Source organism: Strix aluco, chromosome 1, assembly GCF_031877795.1.
Source record: "Strix aluco isolate bStrAlu1 chromosome 1, bStrAlu1.hap1, whole genome shotgun sequence".
Taxonomy (NCBI): Eukaryota; Metazoa; Chordata; class Aves; order Strigiformes; family Strigidae; genus Strix; species Strix aluco.
Genome location: NC_133931.1, coordinates 52,154,978 through 52,170,915, shown reverse-complemented (window position 1 = coordinate 52,170,915; position 15,938 = coordinate 52,154,978). Strand labels below are relative to the sequence as shown.

At 38.3% G+C, this 15,938-nt stretch overlaps 1 protein-coding gene across 6 annotated transcripts in view; it reads left to right on the top strand.

The window, feature by feature from the left end:
- MIB1 (MIB E3 ubiquitin protein ligase 1) overlaps nucleotides 1-15,938 on the top strand; it is an 82,519-nt gene that overhangs the window by 43,730 nt on the left and 22,851 nt on the right. For all 6 annotated transcript variants that reach the window (XR_012622864.1, XM_074820951.1, XM_074820958.1 and 3 more), the window contains 2 exons: nucleotides 13,608-13,740; nucleotides 14,095-14,181. Coding sequence is in view for 5 of the 6 variants with exons in the window: in XM_074820951.1 (XP_074677052.1) it covers nucleotides 13,608-13,740; nucleotides 14,095-14,181 (220 nt within the window). In the remaining variant the exon portion in view is untranslated. The remainder of the gene's footprint in view (nucleotides 1-13,607; nucleotides 13,741-14,094; nucleotides 14,182-15,938) is intronic.

The following is a 15,938-nucleotide window of genomic DNA, read 5'->3' as shown; positions in this document are numbered from 1 at the left end:
GTTGAAGGGGACCAAATCCATTGAAGAGGTGATTTGGTTCCATTTTACCAGCTTTAGCAAAGCATTGGAGTGCAGGAAGGTTATAATTCAGTAACACATTTTTAAGTACATGAACAGTTCACAAAGAACATGTGGCTTTCTTCCGTGTTACACGTTTTGTTTCTAGTCAGTGCAAATTTAAATTCCTTCACTAATTTGGAGACAGCAAAATAGAAAGCTGTATACCAGAAAGGCCTGTACAGTATCCAGGTTTGTTCCTTCCTTGAGTACTTCCTTGAGGATCTTTGGATGAGTCTCAAATCAAATTACAGTTACAATTTTAACAGTTTTCTGTCTGCAGTAATGAAATTCTAGAGTAGTGACCAGAAACTGTAGTCTTACAATTTCTACTCATGCTCCCTTGCCTCTTTATGTTAAACTCTGCTACGGAAGGTGGTTTCGGTTTTCCCCCTGCCACCCCCCCCCCCCGCCCCTTCATTTTCTGGCAGGTTCCCTTTTGCAGCTGCTTTAATGCTGTCGTTGGTTAGCACAAGTATAAATGTCAAGTGCTTTCAATTCCATTACTATATCTCTAGTTAGTATTAACTTTTTAGGAATGATTATATAATATAGCAGGATAGATTTTTAAATTTTTTTTTTTTTTTACCCTGATAGCATACATAAAAACATTAAATGCCCGGAAAATACAGCTTTCAAAGAATTATCTGGGGTTGCATCTGATTTCTTCTAAATTAAGGTCCTTGATACACTTGTGCATGGTCACATACCATTTTTATGTTGTATGCTGAACTCTTTGAGCTTTGACTGCAGTGGGAAGTAGGGGGCAACCTTAGTTCAAGCCATTCACTAGTAATGAGTATGTCAAGTATAGTCTACATCTGTTTGTTGCATAGTCTGATGCTGGTGAGAAGATTTTTTGTAAATATATTCCCAACACCATGTATCCTAATAGAAACATAGCAGGTGTGTCACTTGGACTTAAGCATTAAGATGGCTATAAAATTAGTTTCTATTTTTACCAGTTATACAGGAACTGTTTTACAGATACAGCTGCTCAAGTGCGCTTTTGGATGGCAATACAGTTTCATGTACTGGCCATATCGGGACAAAAAACGGCTGTGGAAAAAAAGCCGTGTAGCATTTGATAATGTCAGCATCTGTTATCCCTGTCAGTCACACAGTTGAAATGTTTGAGTTACAACTGTGTCAGCAGATGCCCAAAGTTCAACGTGTGCTTGGTTAAAATTGAACAGCTGATCTAAGTGATGGATGTGACATTTTAGAGTGACTGGGTATGTATTCTTAGAGATATGCTAACATGAACTAGCAGGAAGCAATGTCAACATATAATTTTAACTTTTGTATCACTCTGAACTGTCATTTTGTTTTGGAATAGCATTGCAATGTTATACAAAGAAGACAAGAAGGAACACAACATGATGAATTGTTACCAGAAACCTTTCAAAATAAATTTAAGCTGTTAAAAAGTTGGTCTCATTATGTAGTGGAAGCCAAATGAATTGGTGGTGAGGACAGGAACTCTTCAGGAAAAGAAGTAAACATATAGCAATTAACCCCTCTGTAAAGCTGTTGGTAATACCAGATTGCTTCTGTGAGCATGATCGAGTTCAGTAGCATTGCTCCATTTAGAAAAGCTACTACAATTTGATTTGTTTCCCACTATAAGCCAGGTTTTAATTTAGATGTTAAGATACTGTAGACTTCATGCCAAAATATCTGCTTATAAGAGAAATAGCTATAAAACTAATATTAATATTTTACTTAAGAAAATGGTTCTGGTAAGATAATGTTTCTTCTTGTATATATGTTATTCTGTAGTTTCAGATAATAAAAATAGCAGGCTATGTATAGTATTAGCTATTTGAGAATTATGTGAGTATTTAAGATTCTCCATCTAAAAATCTTGCACTGCCATTTTTTATTTTTCTTGGGTTTTTTTCTCCCAGGCATTTTAGTAAGCACAGGGCTACAGTTAGAATCTTTAATCTGGGCCAAATGTGCCTACTTACCATGGATGTATCCTATTTAATAACTGCTTTTAGAAGGCTGCTGTCACAAATAGGAATGGCTGGATTGATGAGCTGGGAGGTCTTTCCTCATATTTTTCTTTGTTCCTGAATTTGATGTTGAGTGTCTTAGGGATGGTGTGCACCCGGACATTTTAATTAATACCATTTTTAGAACTTGAAACTGTTGCAGAACTATTTCTCATGTAGTTCTTACAATTTTCTGGATGCTACAAAGTCGTATTTTCATGGCCAATTTTCTTAAGCTGAATTAATTTTAAATCCAAGTTTATTTAAAAATAGTATTTAAGATAACTTACCTTTTAGGTTGTAGTTGTCATTTGTGTTTTCATTTAGGAATCTGTCAATAGCTTTAATCCGCTGACTAGCAACTGTGGCCTAGAAATCTCTGTATTGTCACTTTCTGTGCATAAACCTGACACCGCACTTTGTATCGAAGAGCTCAGTGAGCATAACAAGTGCTGATTTGGAGAAAATTCTAACTTAAGTCTCATATACTGAATTACAGAAGTTATCATACTCATATTTTGGCTGTTCTTTTCTCTAAATCACAGCCTTAATTTCTGAGCTGTTTCTACTTGTGTCTTAGTTGCAACCTGTAGATTAAATATTCTATAGTAGATGTAAATTTTAATACTACTATCTGAAGTACACAGAACAGGCTGTGATTAATAGAACAGTGGCTTGTTTTTAATGAGATACATTCTGATAATCGTGCTTTTAAGTTTAGTTTAGAATCTATTAAGTGAGGAGCACTAATGGATAAATTTTGCAGCAGTCTCAATCAGTGCATTTCAAGGGTTCATTTCCAGCCTTGTTTTGAATTCTTTGTTTACAACTAATGTTCTGCTTATCAGCTGTTAACAATTCTTCCTACCCACTTTTATAGTCACTTACTTAAATGTTTTGTGATTTGTTACTAACAAGTATGAGTTATTTTGGCAATACCAGCTGACCCTTAGCAAGCTAATTTGTCACATGAATGTCATTCAAACAAGAGGGAAACCTGTTTCTTCCAACAGCTGTTTAGTTTCCTCTTACTGGTCGTTCCATGCCTGCCAAAAATACATACTTCTTTACATTCCATAGCATTGTATGTTCATATGGGTACATAAAGAAGTATGTACTCTGAGCAGGTACACACAGAGTTGCTTGACTACCTGTCAGATGAGCCTGAAGAGTATTTTGCTGCTTTCTGTTGCTGTCATTAGGTAAAACTCAGGCTGACAATTCTTTGGAAGAACAATGCTATGATTAACTGATGGTAGAAAGTAAACTTGCTATTCTAACTGAACTTTGCAATGCAATTTACCTGCACAGTGGCTTAAAGCCGGTTATAGCTCATTGTTCTGGGATGGTATGGACATTAGAAGTGCTTTTCCAGATTTTTGCAGCCTCTTGCTGTTCATTCTGAGTAACCACGTTTGAGTGGAGAGTTGTATCGCTGGCAGCTTTGCAACGTGTTTTCTTGGAATTCGTAGTTGTATTCCACTGTAAAAACTTCAGCTTCCTCCCAGGTCTTCTAGCAGATTTCCATGCTGGTGTACAGTTTGCACCTAGTGTCCTGAAGGGAAGTAGAGACTCATCTAATATGGCAGTTATAAACTTATTTTCCTACCCTCCCCAATCCCACTTCCATGCTTTTTGCATCCCATCCAGGGTTCTGCAAACTCTTTGCAGAGTTTATACTTATTTCCACTCTAGTTCAGAGTGGTTTAAAAAAAACCCAAACAAAACAGCAGCAGCACCTTCCACTGGTGATCCTGCTTGTTGTAAAGATGATGACACTGAATTAAGAAACAACCTCTAACTGCTGTGACAGGACTTGGATTGTTAGGCCAAAGGTCACATATGAAAGCTAATACCTATTCAACACTTCTGCAAGGAGCTTTTCTCATTTTTTAAAATTGGCACTCACCTGCTTCAGTCAAAATCTTGTCCACACTTGAAATATTTCATGACAACTAAAAAAAAAACCAACCTCAAAGAAACAGACCCCAAATTTAACCCTGTTTTGTCAAACTCTGTGCACCTTGGTTTAGAATAGTAGTTAAATATTTGATGTACAGTATGGGTTTGACTTCTAAGGGTCTGTCAGATACAGCTTACAGTTGCTTAATTTGTATTTCAGGACTTGATTGGGGTTACAGTAAAGAGGAAGCTTTGTCTTTACAGCACTAGAAGGTAAACTTGAAATAAGCTTAGCAATTAGTAAATGTAATAGTTGTAAGGAAAGCTGAGAGCAGAGGAAGTAAGAATTTCTGCAGCTCATGACAAAAACCTAGTGCAGCTGATAGAGAGCAAATCAGAGTGTAGCAGTAGCTAGCACAGTACTACAAGGAGAAACAGCAATGCAGCATTAGAATCACAGCAGTCACATTCTAGTTTTTAAGTAGGTTGTTTTCGTGTACATCTGAGATAAAGCACCTTGAAAATATTGCTTAGACCTACTTCACAACTCAGCATTGCACTACCACACTGTTTATTAGATTTTCTTTTTAAAGTTGGTAATTTTTTTAGTTGTGCATAGGAAGATAAGAATATATTTCACCGAAATGAACAACCGGTTAATGTCATTGCAATTTTTGAGTTTATCTTCTTTAAAAAGAATTATGCCTACCAAGCAAGTTGGGTTTTGGTTTTTGCTATGAAATTTGGACTAATGTTGTTTTCTTTCAACCTGCTCTTTACACTACAAATGCTTGATACTTTAACACACTCAATATTAAGCTGTTCCCAGAGTAGAGGGATTAATATAACAATAAAAAAACATTCTAGTAAATAAGATATACATGCAGAAAGTCATAGGCATCCTTTAAACGTGCAGAATAATGCAGGTCTCCTGATGTTCTATTACCTGTAAGCTTAGTATCATGCAGCATTTGCAGTTGGAAGAGAGGTAATGACCTAGAGACACATCAGCAGCAGCCATCTCATCCTGAGTGCTCTCTCACTCTATTCGCTGATTCAGCTCTTCATTACATGGGAGGGGGAGGCAAGGGGGGGCGAATGTCGGTGCATACAGTACCTCACCACCTTAAATAGATAAAACTTAAAAGGAAAAAAAAAAGCATGAAGACGGATGCCTAATTGGCACCTGCTGTCTTTCTTGGAATGCTAAAATATGGATGATGTTGTATAGAAATTATACCTTATGTCTGCTGGACTGAGAGTTAAGACTCCAAGGATAGATGCTAGGAAGCCAAGGGAAGGTGAACTTAGCCCACTGTCAGATGAAAATAATCACAGGCAAAAAGAAAAATAAAAACCCAACAAAAAAACCAAAACCAAGCCCCCGAAAGTTGGAGTCGCTTCCAAAAAAAAAAGAGGCACAAAAAAAAAGCGCGATCGTCTCCCCCCTCCCCCGGCAAATATTGGTTTCTTCTAGTTCCTTAGATATTGCACTGCATCTTTTCTTGCTTGAGGTTATGTTTCCAGGCTTAACTGTAGGCAGGTCTGTATTGAAGCTACTTTCCATCTTCAGAGGTCAAGTCTGCTAGCGAGGTCAGGGCTCCCGCACACACCCTACAGAAGACACTAACCGTATTTCCCACTTAGAGGGCACGAGCAAAACTGTTACGGCTTTATAGGCAGCTAAGCATTTGAAACATGCACTCCCAGGCAAACAGGCTCTCTTGTGCCTCTCTCTTCCCTGACCATATTTAGTCAACCATTGCAAAAAATAGTCTCTCAGCTGTCGATTGTCGATCCGGTGGCGGAGGGAGCCTCTATCCGGCTCTCTGCCTATTGATTGTGCAGCCTGCACTTCCACCGCCGCTTTAGCCATTTGTCCCCAGGTTTTTTTAGCACTGCCAAATAAAGCGCTCTCTCGTGTTTCCAGTTAGATTTCCCAGGTTTTCACTGAGCTTGCGCTGCTACTAGTAAACCCTGATGAGATTGTCACTATACTTAGAAACATTGGGGGGGGGCAGGGGGAGGAGAGAGGTTGGGGGGAGGAAGGAGAGAGGAAAAAAGGCAGCCCTGCTAGTAGCAAGGCAAGGACTTCACGCAGATAGAGAACAATAAATATCCTGCGCTGCCACCCCAGGTTGTGTAACCTGGCTTCTTGATCACTGAAAAATGCCACGAGTAACAACACGCTGTTTAACCTACGGTCTAAGTGGCCTTGTGTACATCTAGTTTTAAGTTCAACTGCAAATCAAACTGGTGTTTTGTAAATAAGTTGGTGTTGATTCGTGGCTCCATGTTTCCATCTTAAATTCAAGTTATAAATTCTTTGAAAAAGATATCTTTGCTTTAATTAGTAAATTCATATAATTCCACACTATTATGTTTAATAATTCCATAGTATTTTGTTTATAATGCTTAGCTATAAAATTACTTTTAAAAAGTAAATGCACGTGTAAATTAGGTGCTAATGTTCTTTGAAAAAACTCAAATGTTTTAGAAAAAAAGAATAAAAAAAGAAATTGAGTGAACAGCTCAGTGCACAAAATTGGCCTATAAAAAGACCAATAACTACACATTCAAAATACGAAAAGGGGATTTTCTTATTCATAGGGAGTATATGCAATCTTTTCTTCAGAAAATAATAAAGTAACTGAAGTGTAGCCATTTAAATGCAACACTCAGGAACCCAAATACTTAAAGACTTTCTCTGTATTTTTTGAACAAAATTCTTTATGGTGCTGAGGAGCAAGAGTGAAAATGCTGAAAATATCTCAATCTAAAATTAAACAAATTTATTAAATAAAAATGTAATCTCAATTAATATTGATGTAATTTGTAGTTACTAATATATTAAAGTTTGGTACTGTAGGGTAGAGTGTGAATTGCAGAGTCCTGAACTGACCACTGTCTTGGATTCGTACTCTCCTTGCTGCTTCTTTTTGTGTGACTGTCCTGTGCTTAGCAGCTGCTTACCCAGTAACTCCTGTTGCAGTATAGCTTTCTGGTAAAAGTCAACATTTTTTAATTTATCTTTCTTCAATTTCACAATCATACACTAAAGACAAAATTCTTGTGTTAGACCTAGGCTAACACAGAATATTAATAGAATATTAGTTTTTGTGAATTCCATGTAAATTTATATACCTCATTGTTTCTTTAGTTTCATGCATATTGAAATTGATTTTGTAAATACCAAGAGATACTTAAAAACCTGAGACAAAAAGGAAACAGCCTGCCCACTTAAACTTTTGCCAACTGAGCCATCAGTCAGATATGAAGTATTACATCCTAATTTCAAGATACAGCCTGCTCAGTAATACCAGTCTAAGGTATTAATCTATTCATTGTTACTTGTTCCTGAGGGATACTTCCTTCTTTCTTCCAGCGTTAACTCCCTGTACTGCACAGCGAGCGTAGTGTGAACCAGATCAGGGAACTGATTTGGCTTGAAGTTGTGTGCTGACGTGCACTTAAGATCATATCGTTGCCAAAAATAGCACTGTCCTGCTCCTGTGTTACTTCTTGCACTATGTTGGTACAAACATTTCTTTGGCTTCACAGTGAGCAGACGCAGAGTGAAGGGGTGACTTTTTAGATGCTGTGTTAGGACTACTTTTGAGGGAGGGTGGGGCTTTGAGCAGAGGTGCTAGTCAGAGGGGAAGAATGGGATTAGTAAAAAGTAGTCTTGCTTCTAATTGTGTGGTAAAATGCATGTCGGGCTACATAGCCTTAAAGGAAACTTTGCCATGGAAACTCTCTTTAAATTTGATCTGTTCCTTCAACTGTTTGAGTATGTAACAGGAAACAGGTCAAGAGGTTTAGCTAAGCCAGGGGTGGGAATAAGTGGACAAGAGGGTGTGTGTGTTGACAAGAGGGGTGCGTGTGTTGCGGGGGGAATACTTCAAGCCAGGATTGCTGTAAAATATCTTCTAGTATGAAACCATGTCACACTGAGACAGCGGAAAGCTGACCTGAGGGAGGAGTAGAGAAACTTGCAGTAGAAAGTGCACTGAATCATTACAATCCCTGGAGATATGATTCCTGATAAATTTATGCTGATCTAAGCCTTTGCTTCTGGAAAGCTCAGTCTGCCCTCCCTGTAATTCTAGCTTCATCATTTCCTTGTTCCTGTTGCTTCTAGTGCAGGGTTAGTTGGATTATCTCATTGATCTGTCTGAAAGCAAACTTGCCAAATCAAGAGTCTGGCAAGTTGCTTCACTCGCTAGACAGTGATGTGTCTGTAGAGCCAACATAATGCAGGAATTGAAGTGCAGGGAAAAGTGGGATAGTGTCTTTCAGTAGCCATTTAAGTTAAATGTGTTTTTGCTGATTGTGAAGTAGCCTCTGTGGGTTTTTTTATGCCTAAGTATCTGTTTTTAAAAAAGCCAAACAAGCCCCAAAAGGTCAAATAAAACCACTCTACCACCATCCTACAAACCCCCTACCTGACCCATTTGAATCATTCTGCAGTCAAATTGCAGTTGGTAGCATAGAATCTTCTCTAGTTTTTCTTTATATGTTTTTTTATCTAGGGTGGAAGGATGCCTTTGCAGTTAAGAATGCTAAATCTGGCATTTTTTCTATACAATGAGGTGCTAGTTTCATCTTGCTACAAGTGCAAAAAAAATCTTCTAGATTTTTCAGATAATTTCATTATTGTATGCAGCATTCTCAGGTAATGCTGATGAGCATCTGTAAAAATTCTATGAGTAAAATACTGCGTAAGGAAAAAGATTTTATACGTACGTTGATAATAATATACCATCTGTTAAAATTTGGTCATAACAATGATTTTTTTTGTATGTCTAATGTTGGTAACTGCTGTTGAAACAACTGCTCTATGTGGCTAAAAATGAATTAGTGTATTGTTCAGATCTGTGATGCATTTTATGTTGCAAGTACAAAATTCTTGCTGTTTAATTTTCATTTTGCTATTATTTATAACTTAAATACATCATATATATGTTAAGCTGTGGTTCCAGACTCTCTAAGAACCTGAGTTAAAAAAAAGCTCACGCGGCAAGGTCAAATTAAAGGTGCATTCAGCAGCAGCATTTGCTGTTATTCTTCTACATCTCAAATTAAAGGTAACACAGTATAAATGGTTGTTCCTTCTACCAAATCACTTCTAACTATTAGAGCCTGGACTGTCGTTTTATGGGGAGAAATTACGTGAATTATGGTGGGCTTTGTAAGTCACTGTACCAGCTGGGTCTGGGAAAGCAACAGATACCTTGATCTCAGCCCCCTATACACACGTGCTTTCTTTTTACCTTTTTCACTGAGCAGGTATCTAGCTCATATGAAAGAAGAACTAGTTTCCTCATCTTCTTCAAAGCTTTACAGACAACTTCCTCAAATTTTTACAGAAGTTTTTCTTCCATTGTCCCATGTAGAAAATTTCAGAACTTGCAGAAGATGATCCAACTAAAAAAGACCCAAATGTTTATCAGATTCCTGCTAATCTGAAAATACTGCCGGCCAGCAAATGCCAAAGCTCACCTGTTAACTCTTTTTTTTTCGTTAGTAATGCTTTACTGTAATGATCTTTAAATGACATAGCAAGGGCATAATTTCAGTGTTTTCATAAGGATTTTAAGCATCTTATCAATAATCTTTGAAGCTACTCAATTAACCATGTAGTCTGTTCAGTTGAATACACTGACAATGATAGCCCGAAGAGTTTTTCAGCTATTTCATGGTTGTGGTTACCATTAGATTTGCTGATTTCTTAATCTTTTCAATACAATTAGAGAAAGTAGTCAGTCTGTGGTCTGTTTTAATGTATACAAGATCAAAGCAAGTTTTCAGGACGACATCTGTGTTGTGGTCCTGAAAACAGAACACTACAACTCAGCTGCTTCTTTAATACTTCGTGAGGAAAAGTGAATCAAGAATTACTGTGTAATTGGCATGCAACATTAATTTACTAACACGACTTTTTGTGGTACAATGCATGCCTGTTCCAGTGAGTGCTGTTCTGAATGGTAGCCACTTAGCTGTCAAAATTTTGGCAGCAGCTCTAGAAAATCCTGCAAAATAGAATAGCTGTAGGAAGGAAGGCTGCAGTGTGAAGGAACAGGATCTTGCGCGTCAAAAGAAACTACCTCTCAGCTGATGAGAAGGAGGATGCAACCACTGGGCATCACAAAAATTTATCACTTGTAGCATATTAATATCTTGCAGAATTTTAAGGTGTCATGTCCATAAAACCATCCTTCCATCCTGCTGACCAGTAATTTAGCCCAGCCTGGAAGAGAGAGGGATGTGGTCTCAGCTTGCATAGGCAGAAGCAACTGAGGAGTAGTTACTGGCCCTCTGATGCTTTGCTGTGAAAAGTAGGATAAAAGTCTATTACACACAGAAGCTGTTCGTTTGGTTGGTCCTTCTGTTCTTTCAGTAGGACCAATGCATTTTAAAAGCATCCGAAAGCGTAGCAGGCATCTCATTTATATAAATGCAAGACGGCCCCAAATATTTTACAGTTCAACTTCAGATGAAAATTTTCCTAGTATTTGACAGCAAACTAAATAGGAAAAGGTTTGAAAGAGGATCTGGTAAGCCTAGTGCTCTTGCAAACATTAGGATGAGTACATTTTTTTCGTAGCATACAAAATAATGCCAATTTCTTACTTTTCTTTCAGAGATGAGAGGTGTTAAAGAAATGACAACAATAATGTTTCTGAAGTACATTCATTCTCGATGCATCTGCCAAAGTGTATGAATGTACTTTACATTTTATTTTATTTATCTGTGGAGTTGGCAGTTTCCTTATTTCCTTACTGAAGAAAAGGATATAAAGTATCATCTGGTTAGGATTGTTCCTTGTTTAGTGACTAGAGCTACTTTAGAGACAAGCTGGTTATAATTAGAGACTTGAGCGTTGATGCCTTCCCATAGCATTCATCAAGTTGTAGTTGCAGTTGTAAAAAAAATTTCTTGACCTTGGGTTTTTTCTTAGGTTAATGTTGCTCCACCTTTTACTGGTCACTCACAGTGGTTGTAGTGTTTGTCAGTCATAAGGAGTTTTCAGGTAACTTTTGTTGTGTTTTTTAGATGATCCACAGTAAATACTCTAGAGCTTTATGGGATCTTTAGAAGCACTGAGCCTGGCAAGTGAAGATAAAGAGCTTACATGACATGATACCCTGTGGGAAGCCACTGTAGAAAGTAGACTGGTTTGTTGTGCTGCTGTTACCATGTGCTCCTGAGACATGCTCTGTATCAGCCCAGCTTTCTGAAGAGCTGATGGTGGTGTGCCCAGGTGCAGCCCAGATCTGATGTGAACCACAGTGCTCCAGACTTGCTCCCTCTCTAAGGCAGCTAGAACCAGTTCTGATGTTGCAAACCAGAGACGTATTTATGTCCTAGGTTTGAAAATACATAACAAATACATCACAAAATAAATGATGTTTATCAATGCAACTAATATTCATTTATTTTGCCACGCTTCATAAAGCTTTGGTAACTTGTGTTTTACTAAATTATATCCTTAATTTCGGAAACGCCTATGTAAGTGGATCTCTCAAAGAATTAATGTTGGTGGGTTTCTTCCTCCAAATATTCTAGTCTTTTTTTTCCTAGCATGTGACAGAGCTGTAGAAGGCGTTATGAATAGAAGCTGAGCAATGGTTCACAATGAGCAATGTACAATCTGTTAAGTGTGCCTTCTTATTTTGCTGTAAGTGATTTCAACTGTGAGGAAGTGAGAAGTTCAGTCCTGTCAGGAAAACAAAAAATCCTAAGAGGTTGAGAATGGTTTCTTATTTATTTGCTTATCTCAAGCAAGCTGTGATTATGATGGAGTCTAAAAAGAAAGAGATAACCCACAGACTGCAAAATGCATTCAGTTCCTGGCCAGGCGCTTATGTCCAGTCTGCGGAGGGCAAATCTCCAGAGCAGCCTGGCTGTGGACGATTCACGTAGTAGTTGGTCGTGGGTCTTCTGTGGGCCTGTTGTGATCCTGCGGCCTGCAGATGCAGTCGCTTAGTTGTGATTCCTTCAGACACTCTGCATCTGAGGGAAAAAAGGGACTGTTATCTTGCAACTGTCAGGATGGTGTGTTAAGTGTGAAGCTGAGGATTTATGTTGTGTACTCAGTGCAGTAGCAGGAGAACATGAGGAGATGCTTAAGCAGTCAGGGTCTGTTAGGGTAGTGTCCAAGCACTGTGTAAGAAGGAGTGCATGTTCTTACTGGTAGTCTACCTTATGGACTCTTACTTCTGCTTTTCAGGAGGGCTTACTGGAGTGAGCTATCCCCAGAACCACAGCTTTTTGTTTGTTTTATAGGAAACTTGACTTAAAGGAGAGTTTAGGAGTGAATAGCACTTATACAGTGTGGATGTTCAAGGTAACAGATTATTGGAATGAATTAGGAGCTCAGTTATTACTTGACAGCACAGTCATCTTATTGCTATCTATTGAGAACATATTTAAGTAAAAGCTGAGAGACTCATTTTGTGAAGGTATTTCTGAGGCTTAATGAGATCCCACGTTTTCAATATCAGGTGGCTAACAAAGAACTGTTTAATTCAGTTATAGTATATATGCCTTGCAGGGCATTCTGTGACTGGTTCCACTTGCATTACCTAGTGTTACTTGGATTTTAAAGTTTGAATTTTGTGAAGAATCTCTGTTTCTCCTGTAAATAGCATGTTGCTTCAACAGTAGAGGAAGATCAAATGACAGAAGAGGTTTACTGACACAAGGTTACAGCAGTTTCTGGTTTTCTGATGTCTCTGAGGAGCTGTCGCAAGGGAGCTGCATGTGCTGTTTATAAGGATAAGACAATAAGGGAATTAAGTTTGGTTACTTACCTATTCCAAAAACTAAGTGAAGACATGTGAACTTAAGAAAAGTCTATTCCTAAGAGAATACAAGATTGAGCAATTTGTTTATCTAGCATGGTGGTATTAATACCCTTAACACAGCAGTCTTTGGACTTAATAGTCTACTTTAATACTCTAGTAATCCAGTTGCTTTTCCCCACCCTTGAATTTGAGGTGTAAGATGACAAATCCCCTTTGGTAGGCATCCTGGTAAGCACATACAGAAGGGGTGGAGTACCGGACTTAGTATGTTATACTCAGCTGCTATCTGTTACGAAAATATTCCACTAATTTGCTTTACAGTTTAAGCATTTATTTTGTCTGTGTCTACTCCAGTTTTATCTTAGAAATTGAAAGCCTTCATTGTTAGAGCTCATGGCATCAGCTTATAAAGTGATGATTTTAAAGAAATGTAATGTAGTGGAACTTGCTCATTAAATAATTAAGTAAAGGATGCTATAAGGATTTTGAGGGATAACAATTCTGTCACCTATGTTTCAGAATTTGTGTGAATACTTTTTTTTAAGGTAATTTCTAGTGCTAGAAAACATTCTTCTGAAAAAATCTGATTCCCACACTCTTGGGTATTGTCTGGTTAGTTTGTATGCTTTAACTAGAAGGAACTGAACATGAAATTATTATGCTTTGGAACTTTTGGTATAGCTTTTTACCCACTTTCTCTTTTTGAAAAAATACTAATGTTACTTTAGCTACTACTACTTTGTAGTTTTGAGAATGCATATTGTTTTACTGTTGCCCTGTCGTCATTCAAGAAATACATTATAGGTGCATTTATGCCACCTCTGCATGTTTATTTCAGTGCAATGCGGGTACTGTTGTCCAAGTTACCACGACCATGGATTGTTGATGAGAAAAAAGATGATGGTTACACTGCCTTGCATCTGGCAGCTCTCAATAATCATGTGGAAGTAGCTGAACTTTTGGTGCATCAGGTAAGGACTCTTTTCTCAGGAGGATTTAAATGTCACACATCAGTTAAACATCTGATGTGAAAATAGTTTGCTGCTTTATGCCTGCAATGGCAGTGTAGAAGCAATGGAGCAGGGAAGGACATGTGGTGAGCTCTAAAGGTCAAACTTGCCTTTGAGATCGTTACAATGGCCTAATGGTGCAGAGGGACTGAAAAATCTGATACCTAGTTTGATTCAACGGATCAGCATCTGTACAGTGAATGAAGTATTTAATCACTTCTGCTGTCGTATCTCCAAACAAGGAATCATAGTTAGGGTCGTATTCAGTGCCAGTTACTGTGATGATAATGCTCTAATGCTTTGAATATTTTTCAGGGCAATGCTAACCTGGATATCCAGAATGTTAACCAGCAAACTGCTCTGCACCTTGCCGTTGAACGACAACATACGCAAATTGTTAGGGTAAGTATCTTATTTGCAATAAGCCATATGGTTAATGGTACTTGACTCAAGCTGATTGTAGCTGTTAAGACATGGGTACTTCAAGAACATTTGAAAAATGATTTAGCAACATGGAGCCGTTGAATGTTTGTATGATAAATTTTGATCAATTCAGAAACCTGCCAACTTGCACAGAAGGTCAGTCAGCAATATGAAGGACGTTTCAGGAATGCTAAATTTTTGTATGTGTACCTCTGTGGTTGCCAATTCCAGCATCCCTCCTTGTTGAATAAGGGAGCATGTGTTCCTCTGTTACGTGTCTGAGTCTTGCGGTCCTGTAATGGGACCTTCAGATAGCATTTTTTGATGCCTTTTGCTGTATAAGTAATTATTCTTGCTCATAGCTTTTGCAAATTGTAGCTGATACATCTTTTTACAAGTTTAACTACTTTTCAGTCTTCTGAGTGTGTAACTTTCCCTGTTCTTAGCTTGGGAGAGCTATAAGCAGTAACAGAAGTACCTTGACGGTGAAAGTAATGCTATTTCTGTTTTTTGCTTGCATGGCTGCAACAGCTAATATTTCAGTTTAACAAAACTTTGTTACTGGCACAGGAAACGGGAGTCTGGCAGAGCTTGCCCATTCTGGCTTGTGTGCACTGTCCGTATGGGACCTATGTGATTTAGTGTTTGGGTTGCTGGCGTGGGCTGTTGAGCCTCAGAGAGCGCACTAACTGCTATAGGAGATGTTCCCTGAGTGACTACATCAACCTGGCCTTGGTCCTCTGCTTAAATTTTTTTCCTTTGTCTTTGTGGAGAGAGAGGCATCCTATATTAAAATCTGTCTCTTATTCAGGCCTACAGAGAATTGTCCCCGCTACGCAGACCTATATCTGTGTTTCTGTTTAGTATTATTTTGCCGTAAAGTTTCTCCATCTCATGGGGTTGATGGATGTGATCCCATTACAGTGAAACATGTGATACAGCCCTATAACTGGAACTGCTTGCTACCAAAAGAATGGTTTCCTAGAGTCAGTGTCACTTGCATCCTACAAGCTATTTGGCAGCTATATTTGGTGAGCTCTTGTGCCCTTCTGGAACTGACACGGTACCTGGGAATACAATACTAATGTAGCAGATGAGCAGGAAGGTAGGCACGTAGAAGAACTAGCATGTGTATTGGACTGTCATGCTTATATCTGAGAATGTTTAAGTGAATGACCCTGTAGAGTATCCGTACTTCAGAGTTGGATTAACTTTGAGAAATCCTAAAATAACTTGTGCAGCCATGCAGAGAACATGTTGGCTGTGTATTTCAAAATTAATTCCTATTGGGTACCTTCCAGGACTGGGTTGTACCCTCAGGCATCTGTGGAATAGTGGTCAAAGGTAGCAGGGTTCTTTTAAAAGCTCTGCTGCTATGACAGAGGGTGGTGGTTTGACTTCCTTCCCCCCCCCCCCTTTTTTTTTTTTACCTTCTGCAGAGTCTTTGAATTTCCATGGTAGCCAAGGATTCCAGGTGGCTCTGAAAAGAGTTCTTACAGATTTTCTTCCAGCAGAAACTCTTAAGCAGTAAATAGTGGCAGACACAAGATATGAGTATGAGAAAAAAAATTGGGCCAGAGTAAGTCCATTTAGGGTGTGTAAGAAGTTGGGGGGAGACTGTTGCAACTATTAGCTGGTTTTCTTGGTTTCACTTGTGGAAGAAAAGGTTGGGGAAAATGGTAAGCTGCAGTCAATTACAGGCAGATATTTCTTTGAAAATTAAGTTCTGAATTTCT